The 25,048-nt window shown below is 41.8% G+C and overlaps 1 protein-coding gene across 1 annotated transcript in view; it reads right to left on the minus strand.

Moving 5' to 3' along the window:
- The window catches only part of BCOR (BCL6 corepressor), a 72,014-nt gene that overhangs the window by 34,053 nt on the left and 12,913 nt on the right, over nt 1-25,048 (minus strand). Inside the window, exons 4-7 of the mRNA XM_045538967.1 lie at nt 17,300-17,560; nt 16,694-16,936; nt 16,047-16,369; nt 15,446-15,700 (exon numbers count right to left, since the gene is read on the minus strand). Coding sequence (XP_045394923.1) covers nt 15,446-15,700; nt 16,047-16,369; nt 16,694-16,936; nt 17,300-17,560 — 1,082 coding nt within the window. The remainder of the gene's footprint in view (nt 1-15,445; nt 15,701-16,046; nt 16,370-16,693; nt 16,937-17,299; nt 17,561-25,048) is intronic.

Below are 25,048 nucleotides of genomic sequence, written 5' to 3' on the forward strand. Positions count from 1 at the left end.
AGCCAGAGACTTCAACACCCCGATGACACCATGGGACAGATATTCCACACAGAAAATAAACAGAGATATAATGGACTTAGGAGAACCAGGAAGATGGCAGAGTGGTGGTAACCTCCTGGATACGTGCTCCCAGAGAGGAAGGCATAGCTCTTGGCCTGCTACAACATGAGAGGATCGCTCCCCTGTAAGAATTGCGGTGTGAATCCATGGAGAATCAGCATGGAACACAAAAAGCAAGAAAAAGATAAGGTGAATAGGAGGTAAAATTGCAAAAATATGGAGAGTGAGAGACAAACAATAGAGAGTAGAGCATCGAATGGCTGCACCCGCCTCACCAGTGAGTGAGGTGGGATCAGTCCCACAGGAGAACGTCTTGCTTCCCCACTGACCTCCACACCCACTCAGACAGGGATCTGCCTGAAGTTGGTGCAAAATCACTGTGGGAAATGGGCTCTGTGGAGAGGAGACATTAGCAGGAAGCATTGTAAACTCTGAGCTCTGTGCCAGGACTGAGGTTGGTGGGGGAGGGACTGGTATGGGCTACCACTGGAGACCGTTAGGAGACAGGTATATTGCCGCTACCACTCAGTGCGTCCAGATTGACAGAGGAGAAAATTAATTAGGGGACTCTAAGCTGGAAACCATTATGGGCTATCAGGCCCACTCAGGGTGGATCAGAAAGAATGAGAGCTCCTGCTGAACAGGTGTGAGATTATGGGAGGGTGGCATAAATAAGACACGGGGGCATCTGGATGACACAGCCCCCAGATCTGGCACCTGCCAACCCCTGAACATTCACTCCCACTGCTTGTGATCTACGGGTGGGCAGTCGCCAATTTGGGGGTCCACAGCCTAGCCACTGCAGTGTGATAGGGTGCCGGGCAGCTCCCTCCCCTAGCCCGCAGACTCTCCTTAGGAGCTCTGCCCCTGTTCAACCTGTGGCCAATGGTCTGGTTTTGATGTATGAACTCTGAGCGCTCCCCTCATTGTCAGAGATTAGAGTATGGACCTTGCAGACATTGGGGCAGGCCAGACCATCATCCACAGGATGTGCAGGAGCTGGGGTACTGGGCAAGCAGTGGCAGCACCCCTCCCCCCATCCAGTATCCTGTGCGAAAAGAGGTAGACACCACCTCTGGAGAACGACAGACACTTGTCAAACTGGTTTTAGGTCAAACAATACTCTGGGGCTGGAACCACCAGGAACAGCACCCCAACTGTGACAGAAGAATCCTGAACAACACATCAGTGGCTCCCCCTAGTGACAAAGGAAGCAACACACCTAGGCTGTTACGCAGCCTAGGAACAGAGCACAAGGCGTGTTACTATCCAGACGAAAGCTGAAAGGAGAACCAAACATTGACCCAGATGGGAAGGACTCAGCAAGAGAACTCTGGGAGTATAAAGAATAAAACGGAAAACAAGCTCCCAAAGAGGAACACGAGCTCTCTAGCAATGGACACAAACCAAATTCAGAACACTAAAATGTCACAGTAAGAATTTCAAACATGGATTGTAAGAAAGCTGAATGCTATGCAAGAAAAAGTGGACAACCAACACAAAGAAACCACAAAAAAAAAAAAAATCCAGGACCTAGAAGAAAAATTCACTAAAGAAATATAAATATTAAAGAAAAATCAAACTGAAATCCTGGAGATGAAGAATTTATTCAGGGAGCTACAAAACATGATGGAAAGCCTCAAGGTTAGGGTAGATAAAACAGAAGAATGAATCTCAGAGATCGAAGATAACACCTTCCAATTAAATAAGTCAGTCACAGAGATAGAGCAAAGAAATAAGAGAAAACACAGAGTCTGCAAGAAATGTGGGACTATGTGAAGAAGCCTAACATGAGAGTTATGGGCATTCCTGAGGGTGAATAAGATAATAAGCAAGGGTTGGATAAGCTATTTGAAGATATAATTGAGGAAAATGCCCCAGTACTTGCTAAAAATCTAGATATACAGGAACAAGAAGCCCAAAGGACCCAAGATTCATCGCAAATAGAAAGACACCACATCATGCAGTCATCAAACTGACCAAAATATCCACTAAAGAGGCACTTCTTTGAGCTGTAAGGAGAAAGAAGCAACTAACATACAAAGCAAAGCCCATCCAAATAACAACAGATTTATCAACTGTAACCATACAAGCAAGAAGAGACTGGGGACCCATTCTCCCTCTTCTGAAACAGACTAATGTACAGCCCAGAATCTTGTACCCAGCAAAGCTAAGTTTTGTATATGAAGGAGAAATTAAGACATTCTCAGATAAACAAAGACTGAGCAAATTCACCAAGGCAAGACCAGCCCTCCAAGAAGTACTCAAAACAGAGTTGCACATGGACCAGCACAAGAAAGACCCACGAATGTAAAAGTACTCAAGAGCTAACAAAAAGTCCAGATAACAAAATGGCTCATGAGAGAAAACATAGCAAAGAAGTTCTACCCAACAGGTTGAACAGAAATTCTGCCCCACATATCAGTTCTCCCTATAAATGTGAATGGTTTGAATTACACACTCAAGAGACACAGGCTGGCCCAATATATAAAAAAATACAAGCCAAGAATCTACTGTCTTCAGAAAGTCATCTAACCTGCAAAGATGCATTCAGACTGAAAATAAAAGGGTGGAAGTCGATATTTCAAGCAAACGGAAGCCAAAAGAAACCTGGCATGCAGGTTTTAATATCAGATAAGTTAGTTTTTAAATGAACAAAAGTAATGAAAGACAAAGATGGTCACTATATGCTGGTGGTGGGTACAATTCAACAAGAAGACATAACTATACCCAATATATATGCACCCAAATTAGGTGCACCCAGATTCATAAAGCAAACCCTACTTGACCTAAACCAAACGATAAACAGCAACACCATAATACCCAGAGACTTCAAAACCCCACTGACAGCACAGGACAGATCCTCCAAACAGAAAATAAACAAAGAAATAAGGGACTTAAACACAATGCTAGAACAAATGGGTCCGACTGACATCTACAGGACATTCTATACAAAATCCACTCAATATATATTCTTTTCATCAGCTCATGGGACATTCTCTAAGATTGACCATATCCCAGGACACAAACCTTATCTTAAAAAATTTAAAAAAATATAAATTACACCATGCATCTTCTCAGATCACAGTGGAATAAAAGTAGAAATAAACCCTAACAGAAATTCTCATTCCTACTCAAAGTCATGGAAGCTAAACAACCTTCTTCTGAATGATTATTTTATAAATGAAGAAATGAAGATGGAAATCAAAAGATTCTTTGAATTAAACGACAAAGGAGACACAAGTTATGAAAATCTGTGAGACACAACTAAAGCATTCCAGATTGGAAAATTTATTTCCATAAATGCCTATATCAAAAAGACAGAAAAGTTACAAATAGACAACCTAACTGAATAGACTCAACGACATGGAGAAAGAAGAACAGAACAATCCCAAACCCAGCAGCAGGAGAGAAACTAATAAGATCAAATCAGAACTAAATGAAATGGATAGCAGAAAAACCATACAGGAGATTAATATAACAAAAAGTTGGTTCTTTGAAAAGATAAACGAAATTGACACACCTCTGGCTAGACTAACCAAGAGCAGAAAAGAAAAATCTCTAATAACCTCCATCAGGAATATGAAAGGAGAAATCACAACCGATGGCACAGAGATACATGATATCATCTTTGAATTCAACAAAAATCTTTATGCACACAAACTGGAAAATGTGGAAATGGACAAATTTTTAGAAACACACAGCCTTCCCAGGCTCAACCAGGAAGATATAGAATTCCTGAATAGACCAATATCTAGATCTGAAATCGAAACAGCAATAAAAAACCTTCCCAAAAAGAAAAGCCTTGGACCAGATGGGTTCACACCCGAATTTTACTACACCTACAAAGAAGAACTGGTACCCATCCTACATAAACTGTTCTCCAAAATGGAGAAGGACAGAATTCTCCCCAACACATTTTACCAAGCCAACATAACTTTGATGCTCAAACCAGGAAAGGATGCAACAGAAAAAGAAAACTACAGACCAATATCCCTTATGAATATAGATGCAAAAATTCTCAATAAAATCCTAGCAAATCGAATCCAAGTGCTTATCAAAAAAATAATTCATCACGACCAAGTGGGCTTCATCCCAGAGATGCAGGGATGGTTTAACTTATGCAAATCTATAAATGTAATTCACCACATATATAGAAGCAAAAATAAAGACCATATGATCCCCTCAATAGACACAAAAAAAGCATTTGACAAAATTCAACAAATCTTTTTGATAAGAACACTTAACAAAATAGGCATAGACGGGGCCTATCTAAAAATGATACAAGCTGTATATGACAAACCCACAGCCAACCTCATACTCAATGGGGAAAAATTGAAAGCATTCCCACTTAGAACTGGAACCAGACAAGGGTGCCGACTGTCCCCATTACTTTTCAACATAGTATTGGAAGTCCTTGCGAGAGCTATCAGGCAAGAGAGCAGAATCAAAAGTGTCCAAATAGGGACAGAAGAGATCAAACTCTCACTCTTTGCTGATGATATGATGTTATATCTAGAAAGCCCCAAGGATTCAACCAAGAGACTCCTGGAATTGATCAATGAATTCAGTAAAGTCTCAGGATACAAAATCAATATACACAAATCAGAGGCATTCATATATGCCAATAACAGCCAAAAAGAGAATCAAATTAAGGACTCAACCCTTCAAAATAGCAACAAAGAAAATAAAATACCTAGGAATATATTTAACTAAGGAGGTAAAGAACCTCTATAGAGAGAACTATGAAACATTGAGGAAGGAAATTGCAGAGCATATAAATAGGTGGAAAACCATACCATGCTCGTGGATTGGAAGAATCAACATCCTTATTCTTTCAAATGCACATTTTCCCTTGTGATTATCTTTCAAATTTTGTTTTAGAGCAACATTTGTGAAACCACGCGTAAGTCAAAAATTCATGTTATTTTTCTCACATGAGTTCAAGACAGAAATATCAACAAAGTGTTTGGGAAGGATGTGGTTAAGGAATGCATAGTATGTCAGTGAGAAGTTCCATTCTCATAATTTTAATCTTGAAAATGAGTTATGTGGGTGAACTGACACCAAGGAGGATAATTATTAGCTGAAAGTCATAGTGGAAGCAAATCCATTTTAAGCTATGCATGAATTAGCAGCCAGGGTTTTCATGACTATTCCTACAATATTGGACCATTTGAAACAAATTCGCAAGGTAAAGAGACAGATAGACAGGCACCACATGAATTAAACAAGCATCAGGAGAGAAATCATCTCAAAGCTTGCCTTTCTTTGTTTTCACAACATAAAGGTGAACCATTTCTACAAGATATTGTTCTGTGCGGTGGAAAAAATTGATTCTTTTTAAGAATTGCAAGAGTTCAGCATGTGGTTGCATAAAGATGAAGTGCTGAAACATAGTCCAAAATCGAATAGTCATCAAAAAAAGCTAATGGTGTCTGGTGGTCCAGCACTGGTATTATCCACTACAGCTTCAGAAACCTGGTCAGTTGATTACAGCAGATGTTGACTGTAAGCAATTGGACAAAATGATGAGGATGCTTGCGATTACACAGCCGAGATTGGCCAATCCTCTTGAAAGACAATGCTTGACCACAAGTCTCACAAACAATGCTGCTCAAATTAGAAAGGCTGGACTTACAAACTCTCTGTCATCCACCATGTTCACCAGACCTTGCACCAACTGACTGCCACTTCTTTCAGGCTTTGGACCACTTCTTCCAAATATAAATATTCAATTCTGAACAAGCTGTGGAAAATGCCTTTTGCATATTTCATTACTATTCACTGTCTATGCTTCTTTGCTGCTGGCATAAACAAGCTACCGTTAAGATGGCAAAACTGTGTGACAGTTTAGTCACACTTTGATTAATTGTAGTTTGTTATTTGAGATATAATAACCTAAACTTTTGATTCAAAATTGAAAATTTCATATTTAATAACCTAGTAGTACAACTTCTATGGGAAACAGTATGGAGATTCCAAAAAGAGATAAAAGTAGACCTTGCATTTGATCCAACAATCCCACTACTTTCCACCCAAATGAAAAGAAATCATTTTATCAGAAAGACACCTGGACTCAAATGTTTATTGCAACACAATTCACAGTTGCAAATATGTGGAAGCAACCCCATGTGCCCATCAATTCACAAATGGATAAAGAAAATGTGACACACACACACACACACACACACACACACACACGATGGAATACTACTCCACCATAAGAAAGAATTAAATAATGACATTCAGAGCAACTTGGACAGAAGTGGAGACCATTATCCTCAGTGAAGAATCTCAAGAATGGACAAAGACCGCATGTTCTCACTAATAAGTAGGAGTTAAACAATGGGCACACATGGGCACAAAAAGATACAAAGGACATTGGAAACCAGTAAGGGAGGAATGTGGGAGGGGTGAGTGATAAAAACTTGCCTGTCATGTAAAAGAAACACTGTTCTCCTGCCAGGCACACTGAAAGCCCAGACTTCAGCATTACAGAGTGTATCCATGTAATAAAAACTTTTGTATCCCCTTAATATTTTGAAATTTTAAAAAAGAGAGAAGGCTCTATTTACTATATAAAATGCTTCAGATAATCCTATCCTCTATTTTACCTCATTCTGCACTTCACTCGGGGCTGAGTCAATACAATAATTTCACATTTACTTAAGTTAGTAACAGGAATCTACTATGCCAGATACTGTAATCTACACATGAACTAAATAAAAGTCTACCCTTCCACCCTGTCAGAGTATGTTATATGTAAACAGTTTGCATTAGAATTATTGTCAATAATTTTACTTCACTGGTATGTTAAAATAATTTTTTAATCCTGGCTTGGGTGAGGCAAAGTCATAACATGTAACCAAAATGTTTGTACCTCCATAATACCCTGAAATAAAAAAAAGAACTCACAGACATAAGGAATGAAGCCCATCACTCTTGTTTATTGAATTGATGTATCAGTTATAACAAAGACATCACACTGATGCAAACTGTTAATAACAGGAAAAATTTGGGAGGTGAGAGAGAGAAGTTGGGATATGTAACAACTCTGTACTTATACTGAATTCTTCTGTAAACCTAATGCTGCTCAAACAACAAAGTATTAATTAAAATACATATGTATCACCCATACATTAATATAATCTGTTTTAAATAAGCAAAGAAGGAATTTATTCAACAATTTTCTTACTTTTTTTTTTTTTTTTGAAACAGGGTCTTGCTTGGTCAACCAGGCTAGAGTGCAATGATGTGATCATACGTCACTATAGTCTCAAACTTGTGGGGTCAAGCAATCCTCCTGCCTCAGCCTCTCAATTAGCAAGGACAACAGATAGACACCATCACATTCAGGTAATTTTTTAGTTTTCTTTATAGAGACACATTCTCACTATGCTGCCTAGGCTGGTCTCAATCTCCTAGCCTCAAGTGTTCCTCTCTCCTCAACCTCTCAAAGTGCTGGGGGGTTGGTTATATGCATGAGCCACTATTTCCTGTCCTTATTCAACATTTTATTACCATGATTAGAAAGCTTCCAACACATAGGACAGTATCTACCACCAGAAAATAGGTTTCTTTATTTTCCTACAAGTTATGTAATACAGAGAGCTGTCAAGTTCTGAAACTGGGAACAAGCAGAGCACGTGAGTGGCCCAACACGTGGTGCACTTGGTAAGGGGGACTCCATGTGTCACAGTAGGCCTCCTTTCCCAAGAACTCTTAAATAACTCATCTGTTAAACCTAAAATAGGTGACATCCCAGCTGCCCACAAATGTGAGGTGAATTCTGAAAAACCTTTGTGTCCTTATAGGACATGCCAATCTAAGATGATCACTCACTTGGGTGTTAGAATGTTTCATATGCCACCCCTATGAATCTAAGGCTGCACGATGGTAAACCTGGCCATCCATGCCCCTGTTGCTTCAGGTCACTGAAGCAGTTCCCTTCCAAAACAAGGGGAGAAAGAAAGAAGGCATGCCTATAGAATTTTCTTCTGTTAGGTCTTAACCTGCCAGAAATCCCACAATCATCTAAGCTCCCAGGTCCCTTGCCCCAAGCAATGATGTCCAGCACACTGCATGAATCTGCTGCTTTTAGCAGGCCCTCACTAGGCAGATTCAAGTGATGATTGCAAGGTAATGAGTTGTATGCCCCAGCCAGGGAAGCATCTTGTCACATGACTCTATCAATCAGTTTCAAGCACCATCAACTGCTGGAGGAAAAGCAGGAATAAACCAACCAAAAGGTTAAACTCTGTCATGGTCTGTCCTAACTCAATCATGTTACAATCAATTGTACTTCGCATTTCCTCAAATTATTATACTACATCTTATGTTAGCTCACAGTAATAGCTATGAGATGCCAGGGAAAGGAGACAGTATTACTCTCACTTGACACTTAGGAAAACTGAAGATCAGAGAGGTCTGAAGCCCAAATTCAAGTTTACATTAAGTAAAAGATGTCATATTTCTTAGTACCTGATCTGCTGGTCACCATCAAAAGACTCAATCAAGTGGCCTCAGTCACAGAAATGAAACTCTGTCATGAAAAGCATCTCTCAGAACCTTTTCTCTTGTGGTCAAGCATGCTAGTGATATTATTAGGTTGCTGCAAAAGTAATTGCAGTTTTAGCATTGTTGATATTTGTCGTTTGATATTTATTTAAGTTTGAACTCTTAAATAAATGTGGTTATGTTATACATCATTTTAATGTGCATTTCTCACTTTATTTTTTTTTGCTAATGACTTATTGCTTGATATTTATTTTATATTTATCTTAGACTACGGAAATCATGTTATACTAAAAGCAAATTTGAGCAATTTTCTTTTGTAAAGCAGGGGAGACAACTCACAACATCAACAACACAGTTGGCCCAGGAAACTGCTAAAGAACAGAAAAGTCTGTCCACTAAATACATTTCTTGATTTATTTTTTTACATTTGAAATTGGAGTGTTTGAAGGACAACCCACTCATTCCCAATAAAAACCAAACTGTTTGGGGGCAATTCTCTGGCAAGTGGTTGTAAGTCTAATACCAGTAACCGCAAAATGTAACAATAAAGGCAAAAACCTAACTTTTTTTTGTATTTATTTATTTATTTTTTATTTCATCATATTGTGGGGATACAAAAGTTTAGGTTACGTATATTGCCCTTGACCCCTCCCCGAGTCAGAGCTTCAAACGTGTCCATCCCCTAGACAGTGCACATCGCACTCATTATGTATGTATGCACCCATCCCCTCCCTCACCCACATCTGCCTGACACCCGATTAATGTTATTTATTTCTGAATGTGCTCTTAGGATAGAGGTGGAACCCATTCTACTAAGTGAAGTATCCCAAGAATGGAAAAATAACATCGTTAATTAAATATCCCAATAACTTTAAAAAACCATATTTATTCAATTCATAGAAGATTTAACCATAATTACCAGTGCATAAGCATATGGTTGCATATTTGCATTTTAGTCTAAGAAACAGAAGCCTTTTAATGGAAGGGAAAGGTTTGACTGCCTCTACTAATTCAGTCTATTTAATACAAAGCTAAAGAAACTAGGTGTTTTTAAGCCAAGAACCAGCATTAAACTGAAACAAAGTTCAGACAGCTTTTATATTGCTAATGATCCCTAGCTAAGCTGTAAAAAGTAAAAAAAAAATATTAAAGACTAACTTCTTTAACCCACCCAAAGCTTTGGAACAGAACCAGGTTAAGCAAATTTTTGCTCAACTTAGAAAGGTTTGAATTGCTGCATCTGATCCAGCCATCATCCTAAAATATAATTTTTCTCGAAAAAATATAAATCCGATAATGTAGGATTCAAAATTGAAAGCTTTCTTCTTGTAGTTTAGAGGTTAGATATCAAAAGTGGTGATCTAGATATTGCCCTGGTACTAAACAGCCTCTGATCTCCACATGCCTGGAACCCCTCTGATATCCCCCATGTCCACCCAGAGGGCTGCAGCTGCATACTGGTTGGAAGTAATGATGCAGTAGGGTTGCCAGCACTCTAGCCCATGTAGTGTCCTACATCTGAGGAAAAGGGTGTACAGTACACCAGGAAGACTGCCCCAGGGACAAAAAGAGCTGAAGCATGCACTCACCAAATGGACAGCCATATGACTGGAGCCACTGTCACAGACAGCAACCCTATGTCCTCCAACAGCAGGGCTGTCATACACCTGCATGTGCCTTAGTGGGCCTAGAATCCAATCCAGCTGGGAGTAGTTTCTACAAACAGGCCTATCACTCACCACCAGCAAGCTGGCATCCAAGTGTTAACATCCCAGGACTGGGGATCAACCATCCTGGCCTGCTTCAGACTGCACTACACAAATCATAAGGAGAAACTGAGGACAGAACTACATAATGTGATACTGCCGAGCCCAAATATGCCATTAGCCCAACAGCCAACAATGGTGTACATCTCCCAGGTTCCTGAAGACAGGCCCACCCAAGCCTGTAGCCACCACTACTACCACCAGCACACACCTCTTAGCAGCCTAGAAACTGGCCCATTCAGCCCACCACTGCCATTACAGGTGCCTGGTGATCAGGAGTTACTCTACCACCTCTATCCAATATCAGGCGGGCCACCAGGGGCCCAAAAAACCCACCTGCCTACCCAGCCCATCACTGCCACTGCTGGTACACAAGGAAGTCATCTGAAGGCCCAAGACTGGCCAAGCGGGACCCATAAACACTAGTGCAAGCATACAATGCCTGAAAGTCCAAGGACAGACATGCTTGCCCAACCACTACCACAACTGGGTACCAAGTGCTAGACCAGCTGGCATACCCATCCCCAGAAGAGCCTTGTCACAGCCTCCACTTACAACCCCATCCTAAGTCACTAAGAAACTCACAGATACCACTCATGCTAATTATAGCTGAAGATACCAATACAGAGACTATGCAATCATGTGCACCCAGAATCAAAGCCAACACGCAACCCAACCAAATCCTATGGATATACAGGAAAAAGTCTACACTACATATGTATCTATAGGAAAAGCCTTTGACTACAAAAGCCAGCCCCATAAAATAAGAAGAGACCACTGTATCACTTGTGCAAACATAAATATAAGGAAGATATATGAAAAATCAAGAAAATACACCTCCAATGGTATATAATAATTCCCCAATAATAGAGTCCAAGGAAAATGAAATGAGAATTAGCTGAAAAAGAATTCAAAATGGTGATATTAAAAAAACCTAGTGAAAAACAAGAGAACACAGGTGAACAACGCAAAGAAATTCAGAAAAACAATTCATTATCTGAATGAGAAATTAAAAAAAAAAGATAAGACAAAGTAAAGAATCAAACAACAGTTGTGTAAGTGCAGAATTCAATGAATGAAATAAAAATCTAATTGAGAGCTTCAATAGTAGACTACATCAAGCAGAAGAAAGAATTTCTGAACTTGAAAACAGGTTTTTGGAAATAATCCAGTCAGACAAAATATGTAAAAAAAAAAACCAACATTAAAAAAAGAATGAAGAAAGCCTATGGGACATAAGGGCATCATAAATCAATGAAATATTCAAATATGGGGAGTTTTAGAAGAGAAGATAGGCAAAGGCATAAAAAGCCTGAAAACTCCCCAGGACATGCAAGAGATATAAGCTCAGAGATCTTCAAATAGATACAACTCAAAAAAAAAAAAAAAAAAAAGATCATCTCCAAGGAACATTAGAGTCAAACTCTAATGTCAGAGAAAAAGAGTCAAAAGTCAGAGAAAAAGAGAATTCTAGAAACAGCAAAAGAAAAGTATCAAGTCACATATAAAGAAATCCCCAGACTAACAGCAAATTTCTTAACAGAAACCTCACATGCCAAAAGAGAATGGGGTGATATATTTAAATTGCTGAAAGAAAGTATCGGCCAGCCTAGAATACTACATTCAGAAAAGCTATCCTTCAAAAAACAAACAATAAAGTAAATCCTTATCACACAAGTAAAAACTGAGTGAATTCATCACCACTAGATTGGCCCTACAAGAGATGCTGAAGGAAATCCTATATCTGGAGGCAAACAGATAGTAATCACCTTCATGAAAACACGCAAAAGAGTTAAAATTTACTAATAAAGCAGATCAGCAGAACAGAATAGAGAACACAGAAATAAATCACACATTCATAGCTAAGAATTTTTGAGAAAGGTGCCAAGAATACATTTCAGTGAAGGTCACCCTCTTCAATAAATGTTGCTGGAGAAACAGGGTAATCATATGCAGAAGAAGGAAAATAGATTTTTATCTATTGTCATACAGAAAAATAAAATCAAAATGTCTTAAAGATTTAAATTTCAGACCCCAAACTAAAAAAACTACTAGAAGAAAATGGGGGAAATCCTTCAGGACATTAGTGTAAGCAAACATTTCTTGACTAAGACCTCAAAAGCACAAGCAACAAAAACAAAAATAAACAAATGGGAGTATGAACTTCTGCACAGCCAAGGAAATTATCAACAGAGTGGAGACAATCTGTGAAATGGGACAAAATACTTGCCAAACTATTCATCTGACAAGGGACTAATATCTAGAATAAAAGAAACTTACCTCAAAGGCAAACAAACTAGTCCCCAGTGGGCAAAGGATCTGAATAGACTTTCACAAAAGACATAAAAACGGTCAACAGGCATATGAAAATGCTCAACATCACTAATCGTCAAGAAAATATAAATCAAAACTACATGAGATATCATCTCACCCCAATTAGAATGACTGTCCAAAGACAAAATATAAATTCCAGTGAGTATTTGGAGAAAAGGATATTCTTACACACTGTTAGTAGGAATGTAAATTGTAAAATCATTATGTAAAACAGTACAGAAGTTTCTCAAAAAAAAAATTAAATACAGAAGAACCATACAATCCAGCACTATTGGGTCTTTACTTAAAGGAAATTAAATTGGTATATCAAAGAGACATCTACATCCCCATTGTTACTGCAGTAATGTTCACAATAGCTGAGATATGGAATCAACCTAAGTATCTACCAGTGGACAAATGGATAAAGAGAAAGTGATACATACACAACAGAATACTACTCAGCCATAAAAAAAAATGAAATCTTGCAATAACTGGAGGTCAATGTATTAAGTGAAAAAAGCCAGGCACAGAAAGACAAATATAGCATATTCTCACTTCTAGGTGGGAGCCAAAAATGTAAATCCCATGGAAGTAGAGAGTACCACGGTGGTTACCACAGGCTAAGAAGGGTGGTGCTTGGGAGTGAAGAGAGACTGGTTGATGAGTATAAACATACAGTTAGCAAGAAGGAATAAGTTCTAATCTTCAATAGCAGAACACAGTGAGTACAGTTAACAAAAGGTCAATTCAAAATAGCTAGAATAAAAGGTTTGAAATGTCCCCAACACAAAGAAATGATAAATGTTTGAGGTGATGGATATCCTAAATATCGTAATTTGATCATTACAGATTATGTGCATGCAACAAAATATAACATGGACTCCATAAATAAAGTTACAGTGTATCAATATTTTTTTAATTGGGCTACTGTGTAATTTACATATTGAATATTCATCTTTTATCTGAAAATACTACTATTTTTCTAACTATACAAGTATTAGTAATTTGAAACAACAAAATCAGCTATCCTTACATCAAAGTCTCAAAACCAAATATGCCATTAAAAGTCTGGTAGCATAAAAATATTCAGATGTGGAGTTTGTTCAAGATGCCCCTTGGTCCATGCCCCAGATCTATCAGCTCTATAATCACAACCAAAATGGAAACTATTCCTTAGAGTACCTTCCAGGGTCTCTGAAGTCTCTAGCTCCAAAAGGGGTGAGACTGATAGAAATGAGGTCAATATTAAAGAGCAGGCCAAGAGCCCTTCCCTGTAAGGCTAACAGAGCTATCTGTCCTCGAGTTATTTCTCACCTTTGGTTCTTGTGGAATCTTAAGCTTATTTTCTCAATCACAATTAGAAATTAGCAGCCCCACTTGATGGAAGGGAATGCTTAGTACGCTACATCTAGCTTTTCCTCTTAGGTACTGCTCCTCTCCTCTTGGGGGAAGACAACTGGTTGCCAGTTGCATTTAATATGTAAGTAACTGAGCTAATTACCAAATCCTTCCAGGCAGTTCTCTCCAAAATAATCTAGAATTCTCAGAAAGATACATATTGGTACAAACAAACCAGGGCAAAATGCAATAAGAAAAGCCCTGCTGTTGCTTTAAAGAACCATCCCACAGATGTGAGCCAACTTCTAAGCTTCTACCCACACAGTCATGTCTCAGGGTGGGCTCTGGGTCAAACAGCTCTGGCCAAATCTTGGGAACTCACAGGCTAGTGTGGCCCAGCATGTATCCTGCCATACATGCTCTGTCATACCTCCACACTCAGCTTGCTGAGCTGTACTTTATTTTTACCATTCAATGCCCAAAGTGCTGATACCAACAATGCTTTTCGTGTGTGGCGGGGGAGATGCACAGAAGCAGAGGGAGTAATTTATTTCAAAAATGTTTTGAACTATAAAAAGTGCAATTCTGATATGAGGCAGTCCGGGAAAGGAGGCAGGTTCAGAGGCATAACTGGATGGCTGGGCTTTGGAGCCAGGATGCTCTATTAGTATCTGTCCAAGTCATATAACACCTATGGGATTCAGTTTCCTCATCCAAGAGCAGGAATAATACTAGATACTACCATGCAAAGATGATGAAAGGATGAAATGGGTTACTCCAGGTCATATGGGCTTAGAAACAGCATACAGTAGAGTGCTCAGTCAATATAAGCTGTCATTTTCATCCACCCTACTGAGAGGGGGATGAGTAGGTGCAGAAGTGAGTTGTGTGGAAACCCTGAGTCCCCTGTCTTCAACCACAGGGTACCTTAAACTCTCTCAGAAAGAAACCACTGAAGTCTGCCCCATGGCTCTATTTCTATGTCCCAACTCTGAACAGTCACTTCCCTCCTGCTCCCCACACAGGGCCACCTCTCCACCAACAACAGCACAAGGAACTCCAGATAGAACTCATAACTTCACTTCCCCTTGCTAAGCACAATCCAAAAAAGCTCATGAAAATTCCCCAGTTGCCAAGCCCCGTGTTATGTCAGATTTGATATCAGAGATAAATGAATAAGACTAGAGTATAGCAAAGCAGCCTACCTGCCTAAACACCAACTGAACTTCAGAGATGTCTGTCTTTCCACACCTCCAATGAACAAGTCACCAAAGAGATAGCAGCAAGAATGGGGCTAACAAAAACATCCTGCTGGAATACCAGCCCAACCTCCTGATCTGGAGGGGGCAGAGCTCTGCTGCTAAAGTCCCTCTCCTTCCACTTCCCCTACCCTGCCTAGGTGGCCTACCCCCCAACCTGGAACAGCTGTCACCCACAGGGACACTTACCTCATTGCCCAGCCTGGCTGCCCGCTGCAGGAGGGTTTCACCAGTGTTCTTATTGACAGGAGGTCTCCGTGCTCCTAGTGGCATTGGGCGAGACCGGATAGTTTCTTGAGGATAACTTGAACATGGCAGCTGTGATGACTGGGAAGCTGGTGGAAACTGCTCCAAGTGGTCGAAGGGCTTTGGCTCTTGCTTGGCTGGTGGCAGAACACAGTCCAAACTGGACTCTGGCCACTTTCTGAATCTCTGGACAGTCACCTATCGCAAAACCAGACAGCACACACAGTTAAAGTTGTGTCCTTCCTACACGGGCCAATTGCCTTCTTCCTCCCATAAGAAAAACCTGCAGTGGAGGAAAGCATGATTTTTCCCTTGGGAGGAGGAATATCAAGGGAGGAATTTCATAGATTGGGGTATGAGTTTAAACCTTAATAGTATGCAGGTTCACCACCATCCAGGAAAAGTACACCTATGAGACAGGGAATTTTTTTGTCAGAGAACTCTAAGAAATCCTTTATCCCTGAAAATCAGGCAGGTACAAACTATAGGCTGGCATGGGAAATACCTGCACAAGAACAAGAAGAGAACAGGGGTCAAGAGGTACCTTGCCATCAGCATTCTCCATATAGTAGTCTTGTGTCAGTGACAACCCTTGCCTGGGTTCCTGGGGTATCAAATGCTTGGTTTTACACAGTCTCTTCCCAGATGGTTTCTCACTCTTGTTGGTACATTTCTCCAGCAGGGAGGGAGCCTGCCAACCCTCTTCACCAGTGCACAGTATATCCGTTTTAAGGGTTTCTTTAATTTTCTGCTGTTTGGCAGGTGGCCTCAAGGCTGGCAGGGAGTTTGGCTGAGTCTGCTCTTTGCTGCTTGCACTGGTGGATGAAAGGCTCTTCGTGGGCAGACAGCAGGAGAACACAGGCAAGCCTAAATACAGAGGGAATGGAAACATGGTGGGACAGTGATGGGAAGTGGACAAAAAGCTGGCATTACATAATTGTAGCCAGTGCAGACAAAAAGCCCATTGTTAACACTTATCACTGGAGTCGCTTTAGTTTTTAAATATATACCAATCATATTTTCAAGGCATTACTACTTTAATTATTCCACATTCAAGCCACAAAGAGGTTAACATACAAAATGCCAAGTAGCAAGTTTATTCAAAAGGCTCAGACAAGAGAATAGAAGCCAGCTCTTCCTATACCTTCCAGAAGGAGGTGAAGAAGATAGTCAAGGATGGCCTCCACATACCTTGTTTATTGTCAGTGGATCTGAGTGACTCCTCCAACCAGCTTCTGCTGCCTTTGGCCTCTGCCCTTTTCCTGCTGTGTTTCTCTTCAGTGATGTTATTCCCCTGGCCAGTGACCTCACGCTGAACTGCCTGAACCATTTCCTTCCTGCTTTGCTGGCTAGGTTTGCTCTCTGCTGCTGATACCTGTGGTTCCCACCATTCTCTAAGGTCCAGAGAGTGGTGGTGTGTTTTAGGATTGAGCCCTGTTAATTAAATGCACACTTTCAGGTTGGTCAGCTCACTATAATGTGAGTCTTTGAAGTGGTTACAAGAATCATTTGTCATTTCCCTCTCAGGCCAGTTATCTAATAGAGAAATAACTATGAATTAATCAAGCCCCCTTTGTGGGGGGACAAATTGTCTTACATATCACTAATGGGGTAAGAGGAAAGGGATGGATATGGTCATTGTCTCTGCCTGAGCATGTCACCAAGCCTTGGAAGTAAAGCATTCCTTCACTGACTCTGTCTACAGAGCAGCATGCCTTACATTGACACCTCCTGTCTATACACAGTGGCCACATGGAAAGGCCCCTGGCATAGGCACACGAAACCGACCAAGCTCACCTTTAGAGACTCGTCTTTGTTTGGCTTTCAGCAGAAGGTCCTCTGGCAGATCTACCACAGTAGTCTCAGTATGGCTGCTGTAACCTGAGACTTTGCGTTTCCTGTCCAGCTGAGGGGTAAGGCTATGTGACATGTCTGCAGATACCTCACTGATGGGCAGCTCTCTTACAAGCTGTCTCTCCATGAAGTATGTCACAGGAAGATCTTCATCCTCTGAGGCTTTAAAGGGATCATGGTGTTTATTTCCACCACTATAGTCACCTAGGAGGAAGAAAGGCAAGAATTCATAAATGAAGATCCAAAGGCCACCCTGTGAGAAGGCAGGATTTGGGGAACAGGTAGGATCACCATGCCCAAGGTAATTTTCTATTGATAGACCCTTCTTTGGAGATTGGGGTCCTCATGCATTATTGGCACAAAACCCTGAGAAACAGAATTTTCCAAAGAAAGGGCACACTGATGACAAACAACACGTAAAGCAGAAAGTAAGGTATAAACCACACTTGTAACTTCCAACTTCTACACTTTTTATACTTGTGGTCATGAGGGTACCAAGAAAGGACATGAGGCATCCACATTATCTTTTTTAAAGCACTATAGTCTTCTCCTTTTATCTCGTGAGAATGGCCTTTATCAAAAAGTTCCAAAACAATAAATGTTGGACACAGAGAGATAGGAACACTTCTACACTGCTGGTGGGACTGCAAACTAGTATAACCTCTGTGGAAAGCAACATGGAGATGCCTCAAAGAGACACAAGTAGAACTACCATTTCATCTAGCAACCACATTACTAGGCATCTACCCAAAAGAACAAAAGAGATAAGAGATTCTATAAAAAAAAAGCACTCTGCTCTTCAATATTTATAGCAGCATAATTCACAATTGCAAAGATGTGGAAACAACCCAAGTGCCCATCAATCCATGAGTGGATTAACAAAATGTGGTATATGTATACCATCAAGTTCTACTTAGCCATAAAAAACAATGGTGATCTAGCACATCTTGTATTATCCTGGATGGAGCTGGAGCCCATTCTAAGTGAGGTATCACAAGAATGGACAAACAGGCACCACATGTACTCACCACCAAATTGGTATTAACTGATCAACACTTACGTGCACATCTCGGAATAATATTCATTGGATATCAGGCAGGTAGGAGGGGGAGGAAGCAATGGCTACATACACACCTTATGGGTGTGATATGCACCATCTAGGGGATGGACATGCTTGAACCTCTGACTCAGGGGTGGGAGGCAAGGGCAATATATGTAACCTAAACATTTGTACCCTTATAATATGCTGAATAAAAAAAAGATCCAACTAAGCCTGGGTTGACCTATAAATCTATAATGGAACGTTTGCTGAGATTATTATTTTAAAATAAACATAAGGCTGATATAATAAATTAAATATACCCAAAATGTCATCTGCAGAAGAGAAAACACTATGGTCAACAGGGGACATGATGAAGAAAGAAGGATAGGAGACAAAGTGTTAAAAGAAACCCAGAAAGTTGACGGGGTGAAGCAGACATCTCTCCTGAAGGAAGGGGCTGCTAACACTTCCTCTCCAAGATAGGGGAAACCCCCTGGGGACATTGATCACCCCAGTTGGCACTCCTCATCTTCATGCCTTCCTTCATATGCAAGCATCTACAAACACGACCCTATGACTTTCAGTGTTGGGCATCTTTTCTATGTGAAGCCAATGCTTACAAAATTGCTCACCCCAGCATCCCTGTACTCACCCTAGCATTGCCACGGAGCTTTTTCCTGAATCATCTCAGCCCAGCATTACTTATCATTTTTTCTCTAACTCACAATCTACTGCTTTTCTGGTCACAATTTTTCTAATACTGAATAACTCCCATAAGGTTAAGGTATTTGTCCTCAGCTCCCTAAAATGATCCTGCACATCACCAGGGGTATAGGTCTGGGATCTTGGTAACGCTCAGCTGAGTTGCTAACTCAATTTCTAGATAAAATAAGTAGACGCCTCGTATGTTGATCTCATCCCTCTTCTCCCCAGCCCACTCCTACTCCTGACCAGCCCCATTCATCCCCTCATAAGTTTCCCCTGGGACTATTCCCAGTGGTTAGTGGCAGTCAGCTGTGGAGGCAAGCTTCATATTGGCCTGGGCTAACCTGTGTGCTCAGTGGTGGAAAGATCCATTCACTACCTCTTCAAGGGTGTCCTAAGGAGGGACAGATAGGCTCCATATACTCCTATAAAAGAATGGCAGAGTCTCCCCAGCCATTCCTCTACCTCCTAACTCACAATGGTGCACCACACGGACTGGTATGGCTGGGCCATGCACACCAGTGCATACCATCCTAGGTCTCTATAAGTATACCCAAAACTGGGTGAGCACCCAAAAACATGCCCAGGAAGGGTCTTCTGTCATGGCAACAGTAGGAGAAAACACACAGTTTGCCCAAACCTCTGATCTATGCCTACCTAACAATGCAGACAAGATGACCACTGTACCCAGCTTAGCTTAGGCATATAAACGGGATGCACTGCAGGTTTGTCAGTAGAGCTGCTCTGTGACCTTAATTGCTATGGCAGTAGCAGTGCTATTTTACAGCTCAGCCCCCTTCATCTATAAAGTGGGATCATTACTGCAAGCCACTCCTCCAGATGGGCTTCACAAACATAGGCTGAGCAGGGCAAAGGGAAAGTCCAGAAAATTTCTTTAAAAAGACTCTTAGCTCCCCCCCAGATTAACTTGAATTTTAGTGCCAAGATTTACAAAATTTTAAGATGTAAACTGCTAAGGTTTGAATGTGTCCCTCAAAGTTCATATGTTGGAAACTTAATCGCCATACAGCAGTGTTTAGGCCTTTAAAAGATGACTAGGTCATGAGAGCTCCAACCTCATGGATGCATTAATACCATTATTGTGGAAGTAGTTCCTTATTAAAAGTAAAGTTTAGCCCCCTTTTGCCCTATGATGCCCTCTGTCATATTAAGACATAGCAACAAGGTCTTCACCAGATGTAGCCCCTCTACCTTGGACTTCCTAGCCTCTAGAGTCTTGAGCCAATAAACCTCTTTATAAGCTATTCAGTCTCTGATATTGTATTATGGTAAAACAAAACACACTAAGATAGAAAACTGTTCTAAGATGCAGGCCTGCTGCCATAACAAATACCTAAAAATGTGGCAGTGGCTCTGGAATTGGCTTATGAACACAGGGTGCTAGAGTTTGGAGGAGCAGCTACAAAAAGACTATTTTCACAAACAGAACATAAAGGGTGATTACAGTGAGGGCTCAGAAGAAAGAACTGTATGGTGATCTAGTAACTTTTCAAAAACGTGGATGGAATTGGAGATCATTCTTCTAAGTGAAGTATAGCAAAATAGGAAAAAAAAATAAACACCACATGTACTCAATACTAAATTGGAACTAATTGAACAACACTAATGTTGCACATATGGAAATAAAATTCAAGGGAAATTAAGCAGGTGGGAGGCTGGGGGAGGGCCTAGATAAATGCACACCTAAGATGTATAATGCACACTAACTGACTGAAAGGCACAGTTAAAACTTTGACTCAAAGTTTACAAAAGCAAATTATGTAAGCAAAACATTATGTACTCCCATAAAATTCTGAAATAAAGGAAAAAAGAAGAAAGAACTGTAGGGAAAATATGAATCTTCTTAGAAATAATTTAAATAGTTATTATCATAATGTTGATAAAATATGGACACTAAAGGTCATTGTGATGAAGTCTTAGAAGGAAAGGAGGACTATCTTATTGTAAGTGAGAGAAGGCCATCCTTGCTAAAACAGTTGCAAAGAACTTGAAAATACTGTGTTCTTGTTGGAGAACTTTCTGAAAGGCAGAACTTAAGAGCGCTGAATTTGGATATCTGACAGAGAAGCATCTAAGCAGCAGAGTATTCAAAGTGCTGCAAGACTTCTTTTGGACACTTACAGTAAAATGACAGAGGAGAGAAACAATTTAAGGACTAAAGGAGAGAACAATAAAAAAAATTAAAAACTATAGCCATGTAAAGATTTTAAATGTGTACTGGGGACAGAATGTGCTTGGTTATGGCAAAGTGAACATTTGCTAAAGATAGTAAGATATGAGGAAACCAGGTGTTCATCAAGACAATAGGAGAATGAACCTAATGGCATTCTGGGGAGCTCAGAGGTAACCTAAGGCACTGAGAGAAAGGTTTCCAGGGAGGTGCTCACAGGACCTCAGCATTCCCTGTTCTGAATCACCTCAAGTTTCTTCTCCCTACATTCTGGTGAAGTGAATGTGGTAAACAGCCTGGGGGCCCAGGTATAGACTTGTCACAGAAGTGCAGCTACCACAGCGAGTTTCTACTAGTGCAATGCCTAGCAGAACTTAAATGTGGGGCAGCCCTCAAGCCCACAGAACTATATGGCTAGCAGTGTGCACCTCCAGCCTGAGAGAGCTACAGACACAAAATTCCAACTTGTGAGAGCTGTCACATGGGCTGAGATCAATAAAGTCATGGTGGTAGGGCTGCCCAGAGCCTTAGCGGTCCAACCTTTACCCCAGTGCATACAGAATGCAGGACATAAAGTCAAAGATTCTTCTGGAGTCATAAGATTTAATGATGTTCACCCCATTGGCTTGGACTTACTTGGGACCAGTTAACCCTTTCTTCTTACTACTTCTCTCTTTTAGAACAGAATGTCCATCCTATGTCTGTTGCACCACTGAATTTTGGAAGTAGATAACCTATGTGATTTCACAGGCTCACAACTGGAGGGAATCTGCCTCTCAGGACAAATCATGCCTGAGTCTGATCACATCTGATTGTAGATGAGACTGGACTTTGGGGTTGGTGCTGGACTGAGTTAAGTCTTCAGGGCTGGTTGGGACAGAACGAATGTATGTTGCATGAAAGAAGGACATGAATTTTGGGCACCAGGGGCAGAATGCAATTGTTTGAATGCATCCCTCAAACTTAAATCCCAATGCAACAGTGTTGAGACGAGATCTTTAAACAGTGATTAGGTCATGATACCTAGTCATTAATTAATGTTATTATTGTGGGAGTGGGTTAGTTATCTTGAGACTAAGTTCTTGATTAAAAAAAATAGTTTAGTCCCCTTCTACCCTTTCTTTTGTGCTCTCTTGCCCTTCCACCTTATGCCATGGGTGACACAGAAAGATGGTATTCACCAGATGTGGCTCCTCAATCTTGGACTTCCCATATTTAGCATAGATAGGAAAGTGAGAAACAAGCAGAGGAGGTATGAAAAGGCCCATGTAAACAAACAGGATATTCACTAAAAAAACACACTGCAATATCAGGGTAATCACAAGTGTCACAGAATGTTAGCATAATAAAAATGACACATGAGGAGCAGAAAAGACGGCTGATAAGAGGAAATAACTGCCAGATCATCTCAGAGAGAAGGAGAAGGTTCACCACATTTTATTAACCCACATCAATACATGAGTGGATTAATAAAATGTAGTATATGTATACCATGGAGACTACTCAGCTATAAGAAACAATGGTGACATAGCATCTCTTGTATTTTCCTCGAAAGAGTTGGAACCCATTCTACTAAGCGAGGTATCCCAAGAATGGAAAAATAGGCACCACATGTACTCACCATCAAATTGGTTTCACTGATCATCACCTAAGAGGACATTTAGGAATAACACTGATCGGGTGTCGGGCAGATGTGGGTGGGGGAGGGGATGGGTGTATACATACAAAATGAGTGCGAAGCCCACTGTCCAGGCGATGGACACGTTTGAAGCTCTGACTGGGGGGGGGGGGGTCGGGGGCAAGGGCAATATACGTAACCTAGACTTTTTACCCTCTCAGTAGGGTACAATATTGAGACCTCCGCCGCAACCAGGCCACTGGGGAAACAACGCCACGGGATCCCACCGGCCCAAACTCGAGAGCGGTCCCGCAACGCGCCCGTGGTGCCAGCCAGCCAAAGCCTCCGGCAACCCCTCGACCCTCCCACGGGGCCACGGCCTCACCACCGGGGCCGTCCCAAGAGCGACCTCGGCCCTTCGGCCCTCGGCCCCCAACGCCGCCGCGCCTGATCCCATTCTCGTCCATTCCCAATCCGGTCTCGCTCCGGGGAGCACCGCGCCCCAGTGGAACGACCCCCACACGTTGGCCGGGCGGTCCCCCCAAGGCGCGGTCCACAGGCGCCAGCACGGGAGCACCCATCCATCCGCGGCCTGGCACGGGACCAGGTGGAGGACCGCACGCTCACAGGGGAGGGGGGGCGTGAGACGGGCTCTACCCCCCGGTCCCCCAGCGCACACCGGGGCGACCCGCGGCCGCGGCACGCAGCGCACACACGTGCGCTGAAAAAAGAATATGCTGAAATAGAATAAAATAAATAAATAAACTGGTTTCCTAAAATGAAACAAACAAACAAACCACCACCATAGATCAGGTGTAGTTCCAAGGGAAAAGTGCCAGAACCTATCAGAGATTCCATGGGAAGAAGGTGTGTAACAGAGAAGGAAGGAGCAAGATATCAGCAGAGGTCAACGCTAGGAGGCTTGGAGTTCAGCAAAAAGGGTAGGTGGGGCAGTTTTTTTCTTCCTCCCTCATATCCCTAGCCGTCAGCAGGCTTCCGAGCTGCTGGAGGGCATTTCTCTCTTCATGAACCCAAAAGATCCTGCTGCTGCCAGTGAACTGAGAGCTTCTTGAAGACAAAGCACCAGGGCAGAAACCCCAAGGTCTCTACAGACCAAAGCTGAGATGGCAGGTGCCATACTGCTTCTCCACCCCCTGTGCACCTTTGTCCTCCCCATGGGGCTTCAGCTCCTCAATTTTCATCTAGCTCATTCCCACATAAACATTTCTCAACTCCAGCCCAGACTGCAAGAGCCACAGGACACCAGTGTGTCTAAGGCGATCTGCATGACCCTAAGCCTGGACATTTTGGGGCATCTGCCTTCTGGAGAGAGGGACAGAGATGACTAGAGTGCTAGCTTCCCTCCATATGGACCCTTTTCCCACTTCTCCTCACCACACTTTCAGCTGAAGAGAGAGATCTTGAGCCAGAGCTCTCAGGAGCTGCTACTTCCCCTTAGTTGGAGCTTCCACAGAGATTGGGGTGTGATCCTTTCCTCTTAAAGACCTGCAGAGGACTAAGGGGTACCCAAACTGAGAGCTCCCTGCTCACCAGCCCTTTCTGGTGCTCCTTGACTGACTGCTTGCTTCATCAGAGCAAGGCACACCTTGAAGGAGAGGGACATCAAACCTGTTTGAGCACCCCATAAGCAACACGGGACCAGCACACTTCTCCCAGGTATGGTCAGGGACCCACGGACAGCTCATAGGTCAGATCTTCTACCCCCAGGATTTGAGCATGTTGCTCAGGGTTATAGAGGGGAGACTTGTGAAATAACTCTGAGAGGTGAGGGAACCTGAATGGGCAGAACTTAGAGAAGATACTGTGGGTCCCAGCCACAGCACACTTGTGGAGCACCTCTCCCATGACAGGAAAGCCATGCTGTCAGCCCAGGGCAGGATCCTGGGACAGGGAAGTTCCCAGTCCACAGTGCCAATGAAGTGGGGAAAAAGCTGGTTTGGGCTCATGACTGGTGACAGATGCTAGAAGGAGACCACAGAGTAGAGGAGGGAGGAGAAGAGCGAAACCTGCTCTAAACAGCCAGATTGTGGATCTCAGATGGGCCCCTCACCACAAGCTGACTTTCTGGCTGGGCAGGGCCATGGCAGCCCCTCCCTGGTGGCTTTTCCAAGTAGC

Source organism: Lemur catta, chromosome Y, assembly GCF_020740605.2.
Source record: "Lemur catta isolate mLemCat1 chromosome Y, mLemCat1.pri, whole genome shotgun sequence".
Taxonomy (NCBI): domain Eukaryota; kingdom Metazoa; phylum Chordata; class Mammalia; order Primates; family Lemuridae; genus Lemur; species Lemur catta.